At 50.2% G+C, this 15,300-nt stretch overlaps 1 protein-coding gene and 1 pseudogene across 52 annotated transcripts in view; one reads left to right on the top strand and one right to left on the bottom strand.

Moving 5' to 3' along the window:
• The window catches only part of Odf2 (outer dense fiber of sperm tails 2), a 47,019-nt gene extending 35,571 nt beyond the window's left edge, over positions 1–11,448 (bottom strand). For 3 of the 51 annotated variants that reach the window (NM_001399108.1, XM_087650445.1, NM_001399109.1), the window contains 4 exon segments: positions 6,353–6,421; positions 6,707–6,860; positions 7,575–7,665; positions 9,981–10,085. In NM_001399108.1, the coding sequence (NP_001386037.1) occupies positions 6,353–6,421; positions 6,707–6,814 (177 nt within the window). In that variant the 5' untranslated portion in view covers positions 6,815–6,860; positions 7,575–7,665; positions 9,981–10,085. 51 annotated transcript variants of the gene reach the window in all.
• A 956-nt stretch (positions 11,449–12,404) lies between these two features.
• On the top strand, positions 12,405–15,234 carry LOC134486067 (ATP synthase subunit g, mitochondrial-like; annotated as a pseudogene). The gene is made up of 2 exons (XR_015684214.1): positions 12,405–13,415; positions 13,858–15,234. The product of XR_015684214.1 is annotated as an ATP synthase subunit g, mitochondrial-like (transcript).
• Positions 15,235–15,300: the final 66 nt, after the last annotated feature.

Here is a 15,300-nt window from a genome sequence, read left to right as displayed (position 1 = left end):
TCCCTCTGCATCCCGAGTGCTGAGACTAAAGGCTCTTTGTTTTTTGTTTTCTTTTCTTTTTTTGGAGCTGGGGACCGAACCCAGGGCCTTGTGCTTGCTAGGCAAGTGTTCTACCACTGAGCTAAATCCCCAACCCCGAGACTAAAGGCTCTTGTTATGTGTTTAATAGTCTCACATAGTAGCCTAGGCTATCCAGTGCTATCCAGTGCTAAGATTACAAGCATAACCCACCATTTAGCAGAGGAGGTGGGTGGGTGGATCCAGGCTGGCCTGACTTGACTGTGTAGACTAGAATGGCCTCAAGCTTTTGACAATTCTCCTATCTCATACTTCTGCATGCTGACAGCACAGCTGTGAGTGACAATGTCTCACATGCTTTGACTTTTTTCTGACTGACACAGGGTCCTGTAGCCTGGGTTGGCCTCACGCACAGCAACCTTCTTGCCTCCTCGGCCTTCTCAGTGCTTCGATTACAGATCTTTACCATCACAGTAGGCCTCTTCACTTTCTGGAAGGGTTTTTTGGTTTTTCTTTTGTTTTTTGTTTTTCAAAACTCGCTTTCTCTCTGTAGCCCTGGCTGTCCTGGAACTCACTCTGTAGACCTGGCTGTCCTCGACCTCACTCGATCTGCCTGTCTCTGCCTCTCAAGTGCTGGGATTAAAGGTGTGAGTCCCCACTGCCCAGCTAGAAAGATGTTGGTAGGCATAGTGGCAAACACCTTCAATCCCAGCACTCAGCAGACAGAGGCAGGTGATCGACACAGTTCCGGGAGAGCCACGACTACAGAGAGACCCTGTCTCAAAGAGCCAAACCAACAGAGGAAAAGTGGTATAATATGAAGCTTACTAACAGAAACTCTGCCATACATAGCGGGTGCATCACCAAGTTCAAGTTAACTAGAGTAGTATAGTGAGACTGGCTCAAAATAACTAAAACAGAATTTGAAACAACAACAATAGCAGTAAGAATATACAGTATAATGAAGCACCGCGGAGGTGGGAGCTGGAAGCCGGGTGTTCTGGCAGGTACCTGGCATCCTAGCAACCTGGATGTGAGGGCAAAAAGATCAGTTCTAGGCCAGTCTCAGCTATACAGAGGCTTCCAGGTCAGCTGGGACAACATGAGGCTGTCTCATAAAACAAAAGGAAACAGCAGTAACACACGCCATGCTGGGAGGCAAGCAGTGCTGCTCTCCACAGCCTACAGATCTTCTGAGCACCAGTCAATCAGCTTGCCTGCACAGAAGTTACAGACACATCACTTCTGTGCAAAGAGAGGCCAACTCTATCCGTATGGTCGAAGGCCAGAACCAACTCTCCAGGTTACCCTCTGACCTGCATGCACACACAAATGAATGCGATTTTTAAACCATCTATTAATAGGCTAGAGATGTAGCTCAGTTGATAAGAGGGTTTGCTGAGTGTGTGAAGCCCTGGGCTCAATCCCCAGGACCACAGAAAACCAGGGGCAGTGGTGTGTGCATCTAGGTCCAGCACTTGAGGAGTAGAGACAGGAGGATCACAAGTTAAAGTTAGGGCTGGAAACAGCTCAATCAGGAAAGTGTTTGCCACACAAGCATGAAGACCTGAGTTCCTACACAGAACTCCTAGGCTTGGTGGCAATGCCTACGACTCCAGCTCTGGGGAGCAAGGCAGCAGGATCCATGGGGCTTAATGGCCAGCCAGCCTCACCTACTTGGCAAGTTTCAGGTTCTGTGAGACCCTGTCCCCAAAAAACAAGTTGAAATCTCCCGAGTAACAACACTAAAGGCTGTCCTTCCCTTTTTTTTTTTTTTAAAGATCTATGTATTCACTATATACACAGTGTTTTTTCATGTATGTCTGCATGTCAGGAAAGGGCACCAGATCCCATTCTAGATGGTTGTGAGTCACCATGTGGTTGCTGGGAATTGAACTCAGGACCTTTGGAAGAGCAGTGCTCTCAACCTCTGAGCCATCTCTCCAGCCCAAGGCTGTCCTTTCGCCACCTTGAGTACATGCATCTGCACATGTATCCACACACACCTTTTTAATTTGTAAAAAGGGCAGCAGCTGGGTGTGGCAGCACAGGCATTTAATCTCAGCACTCTAGAGGCAAAGGGCAGGTGGACTTCTGGGAGTTCAAGGCCAGCATGGTCTGCATTGTGCATTTCAGGACAGCCAGAGAGCTACATAATAGAGACACTGTCTCAAAAAAGGGGTACAGGGGCTGGAAGGCTGGACATGATGGTACAGATCTCAGCAGAGGCAGGCAGAGCTCTGAGTGTGAGGCCAGTGGAAGGTACACGGTGAGTTTCAGACCAGCTAGGAATAAACAATAAGACCCTGTCTCAAAAAGTAAAAACAGGGGGTTGGGGATTTAGCTCAGTGGTAGAGCGCTTGCCTAGCAAGCGCAAGGCCCTGGGTTTGGTCCCCAGCTCCGGAAAAAAAAGAAAAAAAAAAAAAAAAAAAAAAAAAAGTAAAAACAGGAAAGATCTGATGGAGTAAGAAACAGCTCAGCACTAAGAGGACGGGGGTTCAGTTGTTGGTACCCATGTCCAGTGATTCAGAGCAACTGCCATTTACAACCGACTCCAGGGCAATGCAAAGCCTCGAGAACCTGAGGCACTGCACTGACGTCGGCTCCCACAAACACCTAGATAAACACAGATGCTGAGGCCGGAGCGAGGATCCTCTGCCTCAGAGCACTGCCTGCTTCATACGTACATAAATACTGGGGCTGGCGCAATAGTCCCCTAGTGAAGAGCACTGGCTCATCTTCCCCAGGGACCTTTTGATTCCAGCACCCACAAGCCAGCTCACAAGCTGGCATGTTACCATCTACCAAGTTAGTTATCATCTGTAACCCCAGTTCCAAGAAATCTGATGCCTTCGCAGGCCTCCAGGGGCATGAGGCCCACAGTGGTACATCCTCAGCTAAGTATAAAGTTTGAAGCCAGCCTAAGATACCTGAGATCCTGTTTCAACGGCAACAATGTCTTATGAACTTCTTGACTTAGTGTGCCTGACCACATGGGACCACTGTACTCTTGTACATCTTTCTCTTCTTTTTTTAGTATCAAAATGAGTTTATTCAGGGTATGGGGAAAGGCCTTGAGAGAGAGGCAGAGAAAGACCATAGAGTAGAGGCTGACTATGAGCATGTAGGATGGGGAAGGGAATGGAGAGGGGAAAGAGGGGAAAGGAACAAGGGCAGGAGAGCAAGAGCTCATCCTTTCTCTTCTGAATTTTTTTTTTTTTTTTTTTTGGTTCTTTTTTTCGGAGCTGGGGACCGAACCCAGGGCCTTGCGCTTCCTAAGCGCTCTACCACTGAGCTAAATCCCCAACCCCTCTTCTGAAATTTTTATTTTTACGGTTTTCATTTTTTAAAGATGTTTGTTTGTTCACTTACTACTTATTTAGAAGCAGGGTCCTCTGTGTAGCCCTGGCTGTCCTGGAACTGGCTCTGTAGACCAGGCTGGCCTCAAACGCAGATCCACCTGCCTCTGCCTCCTGAGTGCTGGGATTAAAGGTGTGGACACCACTGCCTGGCTGTTTTACTCTTTTACTTATGTGCATGCATGTTTTGCCTGTTTCTGTCTGCTCAGCGTGTGTGCGTCGTACATGCAGAGGCCGGGAGGAGGGAGTGTGAAGGAGAGCAGAGTAGCTTGAGTGAGGGACGTGAGGTTCCATGTGGGTGCAAGGACTGAGTCCTGGCCTTCTGCAAGAGCAGTTGGTGACCTTAACCGCAGCATCTCTCTAGCTTTAAACTCCTTTCTAGCCAATAAAAATGATACCTTCCCTTTTTTATTCCACTTCATTTTTTTTTTTGGTTCTTTTTTTCGGAGCTGGGGACCGAACCCAGGGCCTTGCGCTTCCTAGGCAAGCGCTCTACCACTGAGCTAAATCCCCAGCCCCCTATTCCAATTTATTTTTAATTTTAAGACAAAGCCTCACTAAGTCCCAGCTGGCCTCTGTTAGCAATCCTCCTGCTTCAGCCTCCCAAAAACTGGGATTATAGGCACTCACCATGACATCTGGTATACCCTGTAAATTAATGTTTCAATTTTTTTTTTTCTTTTGGTTGGTTGGTAGGTTGGTTTTTTTGAAAAGGGTTTTTCTGTGTAACTAGTTCTGGCTCCCCTGGACTTGCTTTGTAGACTAGGCTGGCCTCACACTCACAGAGATCCACCTGCCTCTGCCTCCTGAGTGTGGGAATTCAAGAAGTATACAGCCACACTCAGCAAGAGTTTACTTTTCAATGGTTACTACTAAGGCAGTAAAACATGGTAAGGGACCATTTTTATTTCAGTCTCCTTCTGAGGGAGCAGGACCTTTTAGGAAGGCAGTACCAGGGCACGGAACCCAGGGCCTCAGACATACTAAGCATGCACTCAAGCGAGCTACCCCCCCAGCCAGAAATGCCCATCTTCCTTGTGTTTTTAAACTGTTCATAACACTTTCCGTGCATTCCAGAGGATACCCAGATTCCCTGTGAGTAAACTGGCAAAGAGTCAAACCCATGTGGTATGATTATGAATGTCACAATTACATCCACTTTGGGGGTTTCTCATTTTCAGAGTAACAAAGTGTAAGAAAAAGACTAACTCTGAAAGATCAGGCAGAGCAAGTTTTGTTTTGTGTGAGTCAAGGTTATCACCATGTAACCCTGGCTGGTCTGGAATTTACTAAGTAGACTAGGCTGGCTTCAAACTCAGAAAGCCACCTGCTTGCTTCTGCTTCCCCAAGTGCTGTGTGCTGGAATTAAAGGTGGCAGCTCGGGCTGGAGAGACGGCTCAGTGGTTAAGAGCACTGACTGCTCTTCCATAGGTCCTGAGTTCAACTCCCAGCAACCACATGGTGGCTCATGACCATCTGTAATGGAATCCGATGCCCTCTTCTGGTGTCTGAAGACAGCTACAGTGTATTCATACATAGAATAAAATAAATTAAAAAAAAAAAAAAGGTGGTAGCTCACCTAAGCATTATTTTGAAATCTTTACTTCTACTGGTAATGAGGAATTTGTTCAGAACATAAATGAAACTATCTTAGCCTTTTCTTATCACTAAGTTCTTCACTGCAATGCGCTTAAAAGGAATAATAAAGCGCATCTTGCCAGGCTCATACCTAGATCCATGCGGACAACTCATAGTGCAAGTCTCAGTAAGTGCACCACATGTGAGCCATTGAATGGACGGCTGATTAGAGCTGGTGGTAGATGGATGGGTGGGTGGGTGGGTGGATGGATGGATGAGTGGATGGACAGATCAGTGGGTTGGTGGGTGGATGGATGGATGGATGGATGGATGGATGGATGGATAGACAGACGGGTGGATGAGTGGATGGATGGGTAGGTGGATGGATGAGTGGATGGTTGGAGGGATGGACAAGTGGGTCGATGAATTGATGGACTGACGGATGGACGGATGGATGGACAGATGGGTGGGTGGATGGACAGATGGATGGATGGGTGGATGGACAGATCAGTGGGTTGGTGGATGGATGGACAGACGGACGGATGGACGGATGGATGGACAGATCAGTGGGTTGGTGGATGGATGGATGGACGAATGGACAGATGGATGAGTGGGTGGGTGGGTGGATGAGTGGACAGATGGGTGGATGGATGGATCAGTGAGTTGGTGGATAGATGGATGGATGGGTGGATGGACGGATGAGTGGGTTGGTGGATGGACAGACGGATGGATGGATGGATGGATGGATGGATGGATGGATGGATGGATAGATGGATAGACAGATGGACAGATGGACAGATGAGTGGGTGGGTGATTGAGCGGGTACATGGATATGCACTGCTAAGGTATAGCATAAGACATATTCTCTTGGCTACAAACACTGAAGAAAATTCATTTGTTCCAAAGCTGTCTGGATGAGACCCTTGTATCATCCGTATGGCCACTTTTTTTGCTACTTTATAGGCTGGTGTATGCACACATCCCCAACCTCAGTGTTAATTATACTTCAGACACTAAGACAGACACGTAAATCCATGTGGCAAAGCAGAGACCGAGTTCAGTCTCCAGAATGAGACAGAGTCCTAACTCCAGTTCTGCTGCTCTCTCTGTAGGACTCTGGGCAGGTTAGCTCCCACCTGTTTCATCTCTACAGCAGAACAGCAAGACCTACCACACAGCAAAGCTGCAAGGGTCTAAGTGGTGCCTAAGCTTTCAGGGTTTACAAAGACACCCAGTAAATGAGGCTCACGGGAATTCTGCAATCATACCAAGTCTGAGGCCTGCTAGAATCTGACTGACCAGTCCAAGAAGAGAAGAAGCCTGAACAAGACTGAGCCTACCTCCCACTTGCATCCCACATGCCGGGCAGATGATTTTCCAGGGGGCATCCAAGGTACCTTGGTTTTCACCCGGACACTCCGCCGTACATTCACGGTGTCCCCTTTCATTCCGCGCTTATGAGATTTCTGTGGAGAGGGACAAAACTAGAATCATTGCCAGACCCAGCTGCCCAGTGTCACTCTGGTAGCATATGCCACCTTTGCAGAGAGGTCTCTTCTGAGTCATGCTGTTGCTGCGGCTGCTGCTGCTGGTGCTGCTGGAGACCAGAGGCCTACCTTCTAACCAGGCAACTGACCTCCAGAAAAAAATGTGTCTCCCAAACCTTTGGAGTCAGAAGTGCGAGGCGGCTGGGCCGGGAAGAGAGCGCCCTGATCCACAGCTGTGACCTCGCCCCACTGCCATGCTCCTACCTGGCTGCTGGCTGCTGATGGTTTCGGGAGTTTTTTTATGTGGACGTGGACAGGAGTGTTCTCATCCACATGAACATGTAAGGGGGGAGTTGAAGATCGGTCCTTCATGGTTCACTTCTGGCAGGCAGGGGAGGGCAACACAAAAAAGATCGATCTGTGGATGAGTAAACTAGGCATAAAAACAGAGCTCAGAGGCTTCTAGGAGGACACCTGAAAGCTCAGCCACCAAGTGAGCAGGACAGCCACCAACTACTGGCATGCAGGCAGGAAGCAAGGCAGGCAAGTCACTTGGGCAGACTCTGCAGAGGTCTCAGCTGAAAGCCTCCAGGCCAGCTCAGGACAAGGTTCTCTAAAAGCACAAGCAGGATCCTCAGAGCTGCAACTCTGCCCAAGCCAGAGGGATTGGGCAGCTCCTCCTTGGACTTAGTGTAGGTCAGCTGCAAAGCTGTACCTTCCAACCAGGCATGCGAATTAGTATGGGAAACACTCAAAATGGTTAAGGCATAGATGCATGCAGGCCACATGCAAGTAAGAACCTAGGGCACAGAGGCTAATTGGGATGCCAAGAGTGAGAAGGTTGTACAGACTCCAGAGAAAGCATGAGCAGAGCTGTACCCAGGAACGGCCTTGCCCACCAACAGCTCCCATCCCATGTCTCTCATGATTTTCAATTTTTTTTCTTTTTCTTTTTAAAAACAGCTGTTCTAAAGATGTTGGGATTTCCCTGGAAGGACATCAGGACAACCTCCTCACAGCTTGCTCCATCAGCAAGCAGGCTATGTTTAACAGCTCTGTACAGAGTCCCTGGGCAGTCCCAGCAAAGGATGGCAAAAGCGGTTCTGAGGGTGCTGTTGTGAGGGTCACCTACCGTCACAGTTACACTGGGTGCGCCACAAGGTGTTCTCAAGACTTTTTTCTGTGTGAGACTCGTTACTCCGTTCTTCCCACACGATGGAAACCTGCACCCGGGCACAAGAACCAGATTATGAGCAGAAAACCAGGGCTCTCCTATTTCTCAGCTCTGGGGAAATGACACACTGCATGTGGTGGCTACTGAGTTGGCAGTCACGAGAACCAGTCTTGAATCCCTTGGCTCCTTGTAGATGAGCACAAGGCACGCATGGTGTGCCCAGCAGGGGGATGGATACAAGGTGAAGGGGGTCTGCAGTCTGGCCTTTTAAACCTGTCATCGCATCACATGTATTGTGACCTTGTGCTGTCATCCTATCAGGTGACAAAAAAAAAAAAAAAAAAAAAAAAAAAAGAAAAAAAAAAAAAAAAAAAAAAAAAAAGCTGCCAAGGCACCAGTCTCAACAAGGGTTCCCGTCCCCAAGTTCCTCTGGGGAAGCATTCAGTGAAAGGCTAATCTAAGAGACGTTCAGCTCCAGAGCAGAGCCACTGTGACACAAGCTTATAAAAGGAAGGCTCACACGTTTGCTGGAGCACATGAAGACCCCACTTCCCAACGCAGTCCGAGCACTGCCCACACAAAAGCATATGCCTTCTACATATGCAGCCCAACATGGAGTGCAAAACAGCCAGAGTGTACTCCAGAGTTAGCCAGAGTCTAGGCATGGGGGGAGAAGGGGCTGGGATGATCAGAGCTAACCTATCCACTGCCTCCTTACAGTCCCCAGATAGCTTTAGCCGACCTCACCAACTATTTGGGGGTAGGGGGGAGATACTAAAACCTAAAGCAACAGCACTGTGGTATGCACTTTGCTCAGTTCGCTTACAAACTACTACTGACTGAGCCGGACTGTCACTCGGAAGAAGAATGTTCAAGCTTAGAAACTCAGTTTCCCCCCCTTCTACTTACTAGTAACATCTCTGCTCACTTCCACACTAGTTTAGAGGTGGCATGGTGGAAAATGCTTTTAAGCCACCACATGGGACAGGGAGGCAGGAGAGTCAGGAATTCAAGGACAACTTGGCTACCTAGTGAGTCTGAAGCCAAGCTGAACTCAGAGTGTAATACTCGGTTAAGAGTGATCTTGTTGCTATTAGGAGGCTGTAGGGGAGTGAGCCTGTATGACTTTACTCCTCCCCTTTCAAAGTCACTTTTAAGTGTTTTTGGTCCAGACGTTCAGTACCTGGGAAACTTAAAAAGTTTCCATTGAGCCTGGCCTGGGGAGCCCTGACCACCTTTCCCTGCCCTAATGCAAAGGCGCCCCCCACATTGGCTGTACCTGGGGGAGCCGCCTGAGGATGAGGCAGACATGGCTAAGCATCAAAGCCGCAAAGTTGGGCAATTGGGTCGGCAGGCTCTGCTCAGGGGGACCCAGAGGGGCTTGCCAATGAGAATCTCAGGGGCCGGGCATCAAACGTCCTCTCTCTGAGGGGAGGAGGGTGGAAGCTTTGGGGGTGGCAGTTGGATGAAAACTTGGGAGGCGCTCCTCTACTGTCCAAGTCGCACAGCAACTGTCCTGCCAAAGTGGGAGGGAGGGAGACAGGAGAGGCTGAGCGACCTGCGGGGTGCCGAGTGCGCCGCCAGGAGGCAGGTGGAGGGCGCGGCAGGACAGTGAGGGGGCACGTCACTGAAAGGAGGACAACGACCAGCATGCCCAGGCCCCACCCGGGAAGAATAGCGGGCCGAAGACTACTAGGGTTTAAACCTGAGGGCTGCCTGGCGTGCGAAGAAGGTGAGAACTGCTAGGCCCCAAGTGGGCCCCCCAGGGGCGGGAACCCGCGCAGGGAGCAGGAGGGATATTCGGGACGATGCCGGGGCAACTGTCTCCCAGGTGAAGGGGCGTTCCCGGCAGAATAGCTACCAGGGAGAACCAATAGGTGGAGGGGGAGGAGTGGCGGCCTAGGAGAGGCGACCTGGGCCGCTAGACCGCTCCTGGATCACCCGCATCCCCGGAGTTGGCCAGGAGGGTCCCCGGAGGCCTGCCCACCCCGAGCGCATATAACTGCTGCGGCCCAGCCCGCAGAGAGCAGGGGAGGCCTCCGGGGAGGATGGAGCGCATGGCCACCCACCAGCGGGCAAGAGGGAACGGGGTTCTGCCCATAGAAGGGCGCAGCCCTGCCCGAGGGCAGCAGAGGAGGGAAAGAGCGCTGCCGATGGCCCGGAGAGGACGGAGGCGGCCGGCCCGCCCGTTAGCGGGAGGAGGAAGGGCCCGCGCCCAACGAGGAGCGGGGCGGGCCAGGTTCGGACGCAGGAAGGAGCGCGCCTAGACGCGGGGACGGTGCCCAGTCGAGCCAGCCCCGGGACGGGAGCGCGGGGCTTGAACCCGAGACGCTCTACGCCCTGCCCCGCCGCGTGGCCTCTCACCAAGAGCGGCACGGCTGCGCCCAGAACCGTCTCCTTATGAAGTCGTTGAAGTCGGAGGCCAGGGTCGTGCCATGGAGACGCCGCGGCGGATGCAGTCCGGCTCCCGCGGCGGCTCCTCCCCGCTTCCGCCTCCTTTTCCGACAACCGGTCGGCAGCTCGCCCATTGGCCAGTTCAAACCCCCCCCAGAGCCTCTCGGGTTTCGCCATTTAGGCCCAGCCCCCAGCGTCACAGAGATGCCCCGCCCCACGAGGGACGCTCCGCCCACTTCCGGGTCACGAGGCTAGTCCACCGCCCCGTCGCCAGGGAGACACGACGCCTCCCTCGCTGGCCAGCCTGGTCTTGCCCCACCGTTCAGGGCACCGCGTCCCCTCCGCCATTTTGCCCTGGTCCTCCTGATTCCTGAGCCCTAACGCGCTCCCCTCGAAACACAATAGGAAGCTGGACGCAGAGGGAGTCTGAACAAGCGACAGGCTGGGGCTTCCGGAAAGCCATCCCTGTGCCTACTCGACTCAGTGCAGACAACTTGTGCACATTACCCAAACTGTGCCCCTCTCCCACATGGCCCAAACAAGGAAGAGGCCGCACTCCCCTCGCTCCTGCTGCCCTCCTGCACACCGCCCGCCGCTTCTATACGGACCTACTCTGCTGAGGTTCTCTCTGCTGAGCCGCCATCTTCTCAACTATGCTTCCCTGTTAGCGGATCGTGGGGGACTGTCACGAGGCTCACGTTCCCGCCTTGGATTCTGAGACTTTTAACAACCTCAGGGCTGGGTAGACCTCTTTTCCTTGACACCTTAACTCCAACACAGTAGTCAGTCATGCTCCCACCAGGTCCTCCCTGGAGCCTGAACCTTAACTACCTTCCCACCTTCACACCGGGCAGGGCAGTCTTACCATGTCATATTTGTTCGTCAATCCTTGACGGCTCATTTGGTGCGTGCAACCCTGGCTGGTGTAGAACCTGCTGTGCTTGAGCAGAAATCTGCCTCTCTTCCTGAGCCCTGGGATTATAGGAGTGCACCACCAAACTGAGCCTTTTTTTTTTCCATGCCAGTAATCTCAACAATGAAGCAGGAAGATGGCCTTGAGTTGAAATCCAGTCTGGATCCCTCGGTCCTAACTATCCCTACCATCCTGAGGTTCCGCCAGAGCATACAGCTGGGAATAGGGACTCGAGTTAGAGCCCTTGCCTGACCTGAGCAAAAACCTAGATCAGTACATTTTATAATCGCCACGAATAATTGTTTCCACACTGCCCAGCAACTGTTCTCTCTAGACAATTACCAATAGTGGCTTTTCCAAACTTTTGTCTCTTCTGCATTCCATACAGGATTTCATAGAGAAAAATCGACAAAATGAAATTCCCTTAACATCAACATGCTTTCCCATCCTTAGCTGCCTTTCAGTTCTGCCTTCGGATGTATTCGAGCTTCTAGCTGCCTAAGATAAACCTGCTTCAAGATCCAGGTCAAACATGTCTGTAAAGTGTCTCCTTTGTAAGCATGGTGGTACACACACCTATAATCTCAGAATTCAGGATGCTGACGCAAAGTGATCTGGCCAGGAATTTGAGGCCAGCTTGGTCTACATAGCAAGACCTCTTTACAATTAGTTGAAATAATGAAATGTCCTTTTGCTACCTCCAAGTGGAATTGTTGCTCATTCCTTAGCATGCCTTCATTCATTGAAGTAAACCCATGCTACCTTCAAGGCACATCAGCACCTCCCATTCAGTCTCAAAAGAGTACATGACCTACCATCCTAATGAAACCGGACAAGTAAAGTTTTTATGCTGTCTATTCCTTACTAAACAATCTAATTAGTCTAAACAGTCCTCCCTGACAGTCGCTGTTTCTGACTTTTGTTAGAAAGGGTTTGAGAATGGTGACAGATGCCTTTGATCCCAGCACTTGGGAGACAGAGGCAGGCAGCAGTCTGTGAGTTTGAGGCCAACCTGTTCTACAGAGCTAGTTGTAGGACAGCCAAGGTTACATACACAAAGAAACACTGTCTCGAAGAGCCAAAAAAAAAAAAAAAAAAAAAGGAAGAAAGAAAAGAAAAGAAGTCTTTCCTAACACACAAACTGTAAAGAGGAAACATTCCTAGGGTGCTAGAAATGGGGAGGTGTGGGAGATGCTGAGAGAGCCTCAAGGACACCCGTAGTAAGGTGAGAAGAGGAAGGAAGCAGACGGTTTATTTTTGTACGCAGGGACTGGAGAAATGGCTCAGCGGTTAAGAGCACTGGCTGCTCCTGCAATGTGCCTCACTTTGGTTCCTAGCACCCACAGGGTGGCTCACAACTATCTGTGACTCAGTTCTGGGTGATCTAATGCCCCTTCTGACCCCTAGAGGGGACTAATCATTCAGCTAGTGGGCATACACACACGCAGAGAAAGCATTCATACACATAAGTGAAACTTAAAGTGTACTTATGACCTTCTGGGGATGATATTCAGCCAGTGGTTCGGGGAGATGTATCTTCCACCTTAGACCATGGCCAAGTTCATCCATAACTTTGAGGAGAAGGCACCTCACCATCGATGGTGGCAGCTGCTGTGACTTACTCAAAGACGCTATTGGTCACATTTTGGCACTATGCCAAAGTTGAGCTGGCTCCCCCAACCCCTGGTGAAATCCCTACAGCTCTTCAGAGTGTGAACAAGATAATTCACAGTGCTAAAGCTGGTGGCTTCCAACACCTCACAGTGAAGGAAGCTGTGCTGCTGATTTGGTGGCCACTGAGGCGTGGATGTGGTTTTATATCAGAGAGATCATAGGCAAACGTGGCATTGTTGGCTATGATGTTTGAAGATCAATCTTTAACTTCCCATTTGAATTCTTATTTGAATGTTCTTGGACCATGCATAATGAATGAGACTGCTATCTGAATAAAATACTAGCTGTCGAATAAAAAAAAAAAGAATCCAGGCGAAGCACATGCTAGTATTTTGAATGGCAGGATGTCCTCTGGGTGCAAACCACTCTGAGATGCTAGGTGATAGCTTTCAAAGAGCTGCAACGATCTTTCAGTTACTGTAATAGAGGGCAGACAGGGATTAGAGGAGGTGGGGGAGGAGGGAGGAAGGAACAGGACCTAGGACAGGCAGGAGTTAGTCTCATAGGTAATGGTTTTGGGGATGCTAAGGCCTTGAGAGTTGTGTGCAAGTGTGACTGAGAGGGGGTTGGGGTGTTCTAAGCAGAGAGCAACAGGTATGGAGTTAGCGCATCCAGGTCTCACGTTCTATAGGGCAACACCACGGAGTGTTCAGTCCTCTGAAGTGTGATGATCCGGTGGTAATATCTGCCCAGGTCAGCAGAACTAGGCCATAAAGTGCCAAACAGGCCAGGTATTGGTGTCAGTTCTTGGACCCTCAGCTCCTAGAGTGAGGATTAATGGTGGGGTCCTGTCTTTCACTGTCCCACACTGGAGAGCTGTGGAAGGGTTTGAGTAAAGGATAACATCTTAGACTCTCCACTCTGGCAATAAACAACAAAACAGGAAGGAAGGAAGGAAGGAAGGAAGGAAGAAAGAAAGAAAGAAAGAAAGAAAGAAAGAAAGAAAGAAAGAAAGAAAGAGAAAGACAGAGGAAAAGAGAAAAAGCAATTCTGCTCTGGTTGCACAAGAATGGGGAAGACGAGAAAGCATGTGGAGAGATAGCTCAGTAGTTAACACATGTACTCCCTTTGCAGCAGCGGACCCAAGTTCGTTCCTTCCTTCCTTCCTTCCTCTTTCTTCTCATTCCTCTCCCCCCCCCCTCTTTCTGATAACTTCATTATATAGCTCTGGCTGACCTGGACTCATGGAGACTTGCCTGTCTCTTTTGTGCACTAGATCACCTTGTGTCCCACCATGCCTGTTTTGTTGTTTATTGCCAGAGTGGAGTCTAAGAGTGTTGACCATTAGGTGTGTGGTGGAATTGAACCCAGGTATTGAACCCAGGTCCTCTGAAGGAAGATGGTGCTCTTGGCTGCTGAGGCATCTCTCCAGTCCCCACCACCAGGCTTCCATTGTTTTGTGATCTCTGCTGTCCTCAGTACTGGTAATGGAAGACACCTTGTGTGTGCTGGATGGGGGTTCCACACCCAGGGCCACCTGACACCTCATTTTCGTCAGTTTCATTTACTGATGAATCCTTTTTTTTTTTTTCCTTTTCTTTTTTTTTTTTTTTTTTTTTTCGGAGCTGGGGACCGAACCCAGGGCCTTGCGCTTGCTAGGCAAGCGCTCTACCACTGAGCTAAATCCCCAGCCCTACTGATGAATCCTTAGGACCTACCCCCACCCCCACCCCACCCTGGGAAGTCAATCAAATTTTACAGGATGAATGAACCTCTCTCCCCTGGAATGGAGCAACTGGCAGCCCAGCCTCAGGAAGTACCAGGGGGATTCTGCCAGGACTGGGTGCTCACATAACTCATGCTCAACGGCTGCTGTGGTAGACAAGTGGAAAGGAGCTCCTCTGAGGGAAGGAGCCTGTCTGCACTGGCAGAGGCTAAGGCAGCCACAATCAAGACAAGGGATTCCCCTCTCCCTCTCTCTTCCAGCCATCTGAGTACAAGCATTTGACAGCTGCTAGGCCCGGAACCTGGTCCTTTGTGACTAGTGGGGGGAAGGAGGGTCCCGTTTCTTAAGTAGAAGGGCAGAAGCATGTGGAGTAGCCCCTAACATCTCTGCTACCTCAGATTGGTGCACCCATAGCATCTGGATTGTGATGGAAACTTCTGGTTACTTTGGAAAGTCAAAGTTATGTCAAAGGAGATGTTTTGCTGGAGCAGACATGTAAAGGACCTGGGATGAAGGAGTATAAATATGATCCCACAGACAGCGGGAGAGGGAGCATTGGTTTGGTCTGCACAGCCCCACTCTTCCTAAACAACACCCATGCATTGGTTCACCTTACATAGCATTGTTGAGCTCAACTTGTGGTGATGCCACCATTGGGAGAAACTCACCCAAGAACTGCTCATGAGGTTTCTGAGGAAGCTTACTGCAGCCTCGCCTCAGGCTGGCTGGCGAACCTGGGGGTCTCTTCAGGACTGAACTACAGCTGCCTAGTGTCTGCCTGCCTAGAGGACTGGTCTGCAGCCGCTGAGTCGTGTTTGGTGTTTGCTACGGGACTGAACTGCTGCCCAAGGAGATCAAGCTCACCCACAAAGAACTACTGCTGAAATGTATCCTAATAAATTTTCTCTTCCACTGCCCCTGCTGAGCGGTGGACTAGAAGGGAGGTTGAACCCTTATTAAAAGTAGTTTGCAAAGAACTTATGTCTACAGGATTGGGTCTAAATTCCCCAAACTCTTTTCTCCGTTTGGGTCCAGAA

This window comes from Rattus norvegicus, chromosome 3 (genome assembly GCF_021556685.1).
Source record: "Rattus norvegicus strain SHRSP/BbbUtx chromosome 3, alternate assembly SHRSP_T2T, whole genome shotgun sequence".
Lineage (NCBI taxonomy): Eukaryota > Metazoa > Chordata > Mammalia > Rodentia > Muridae > Rattus > Rattus norvegicus.
This window is presented reverse-complemented; position numbering and strand designations above follow the sequence as displayed.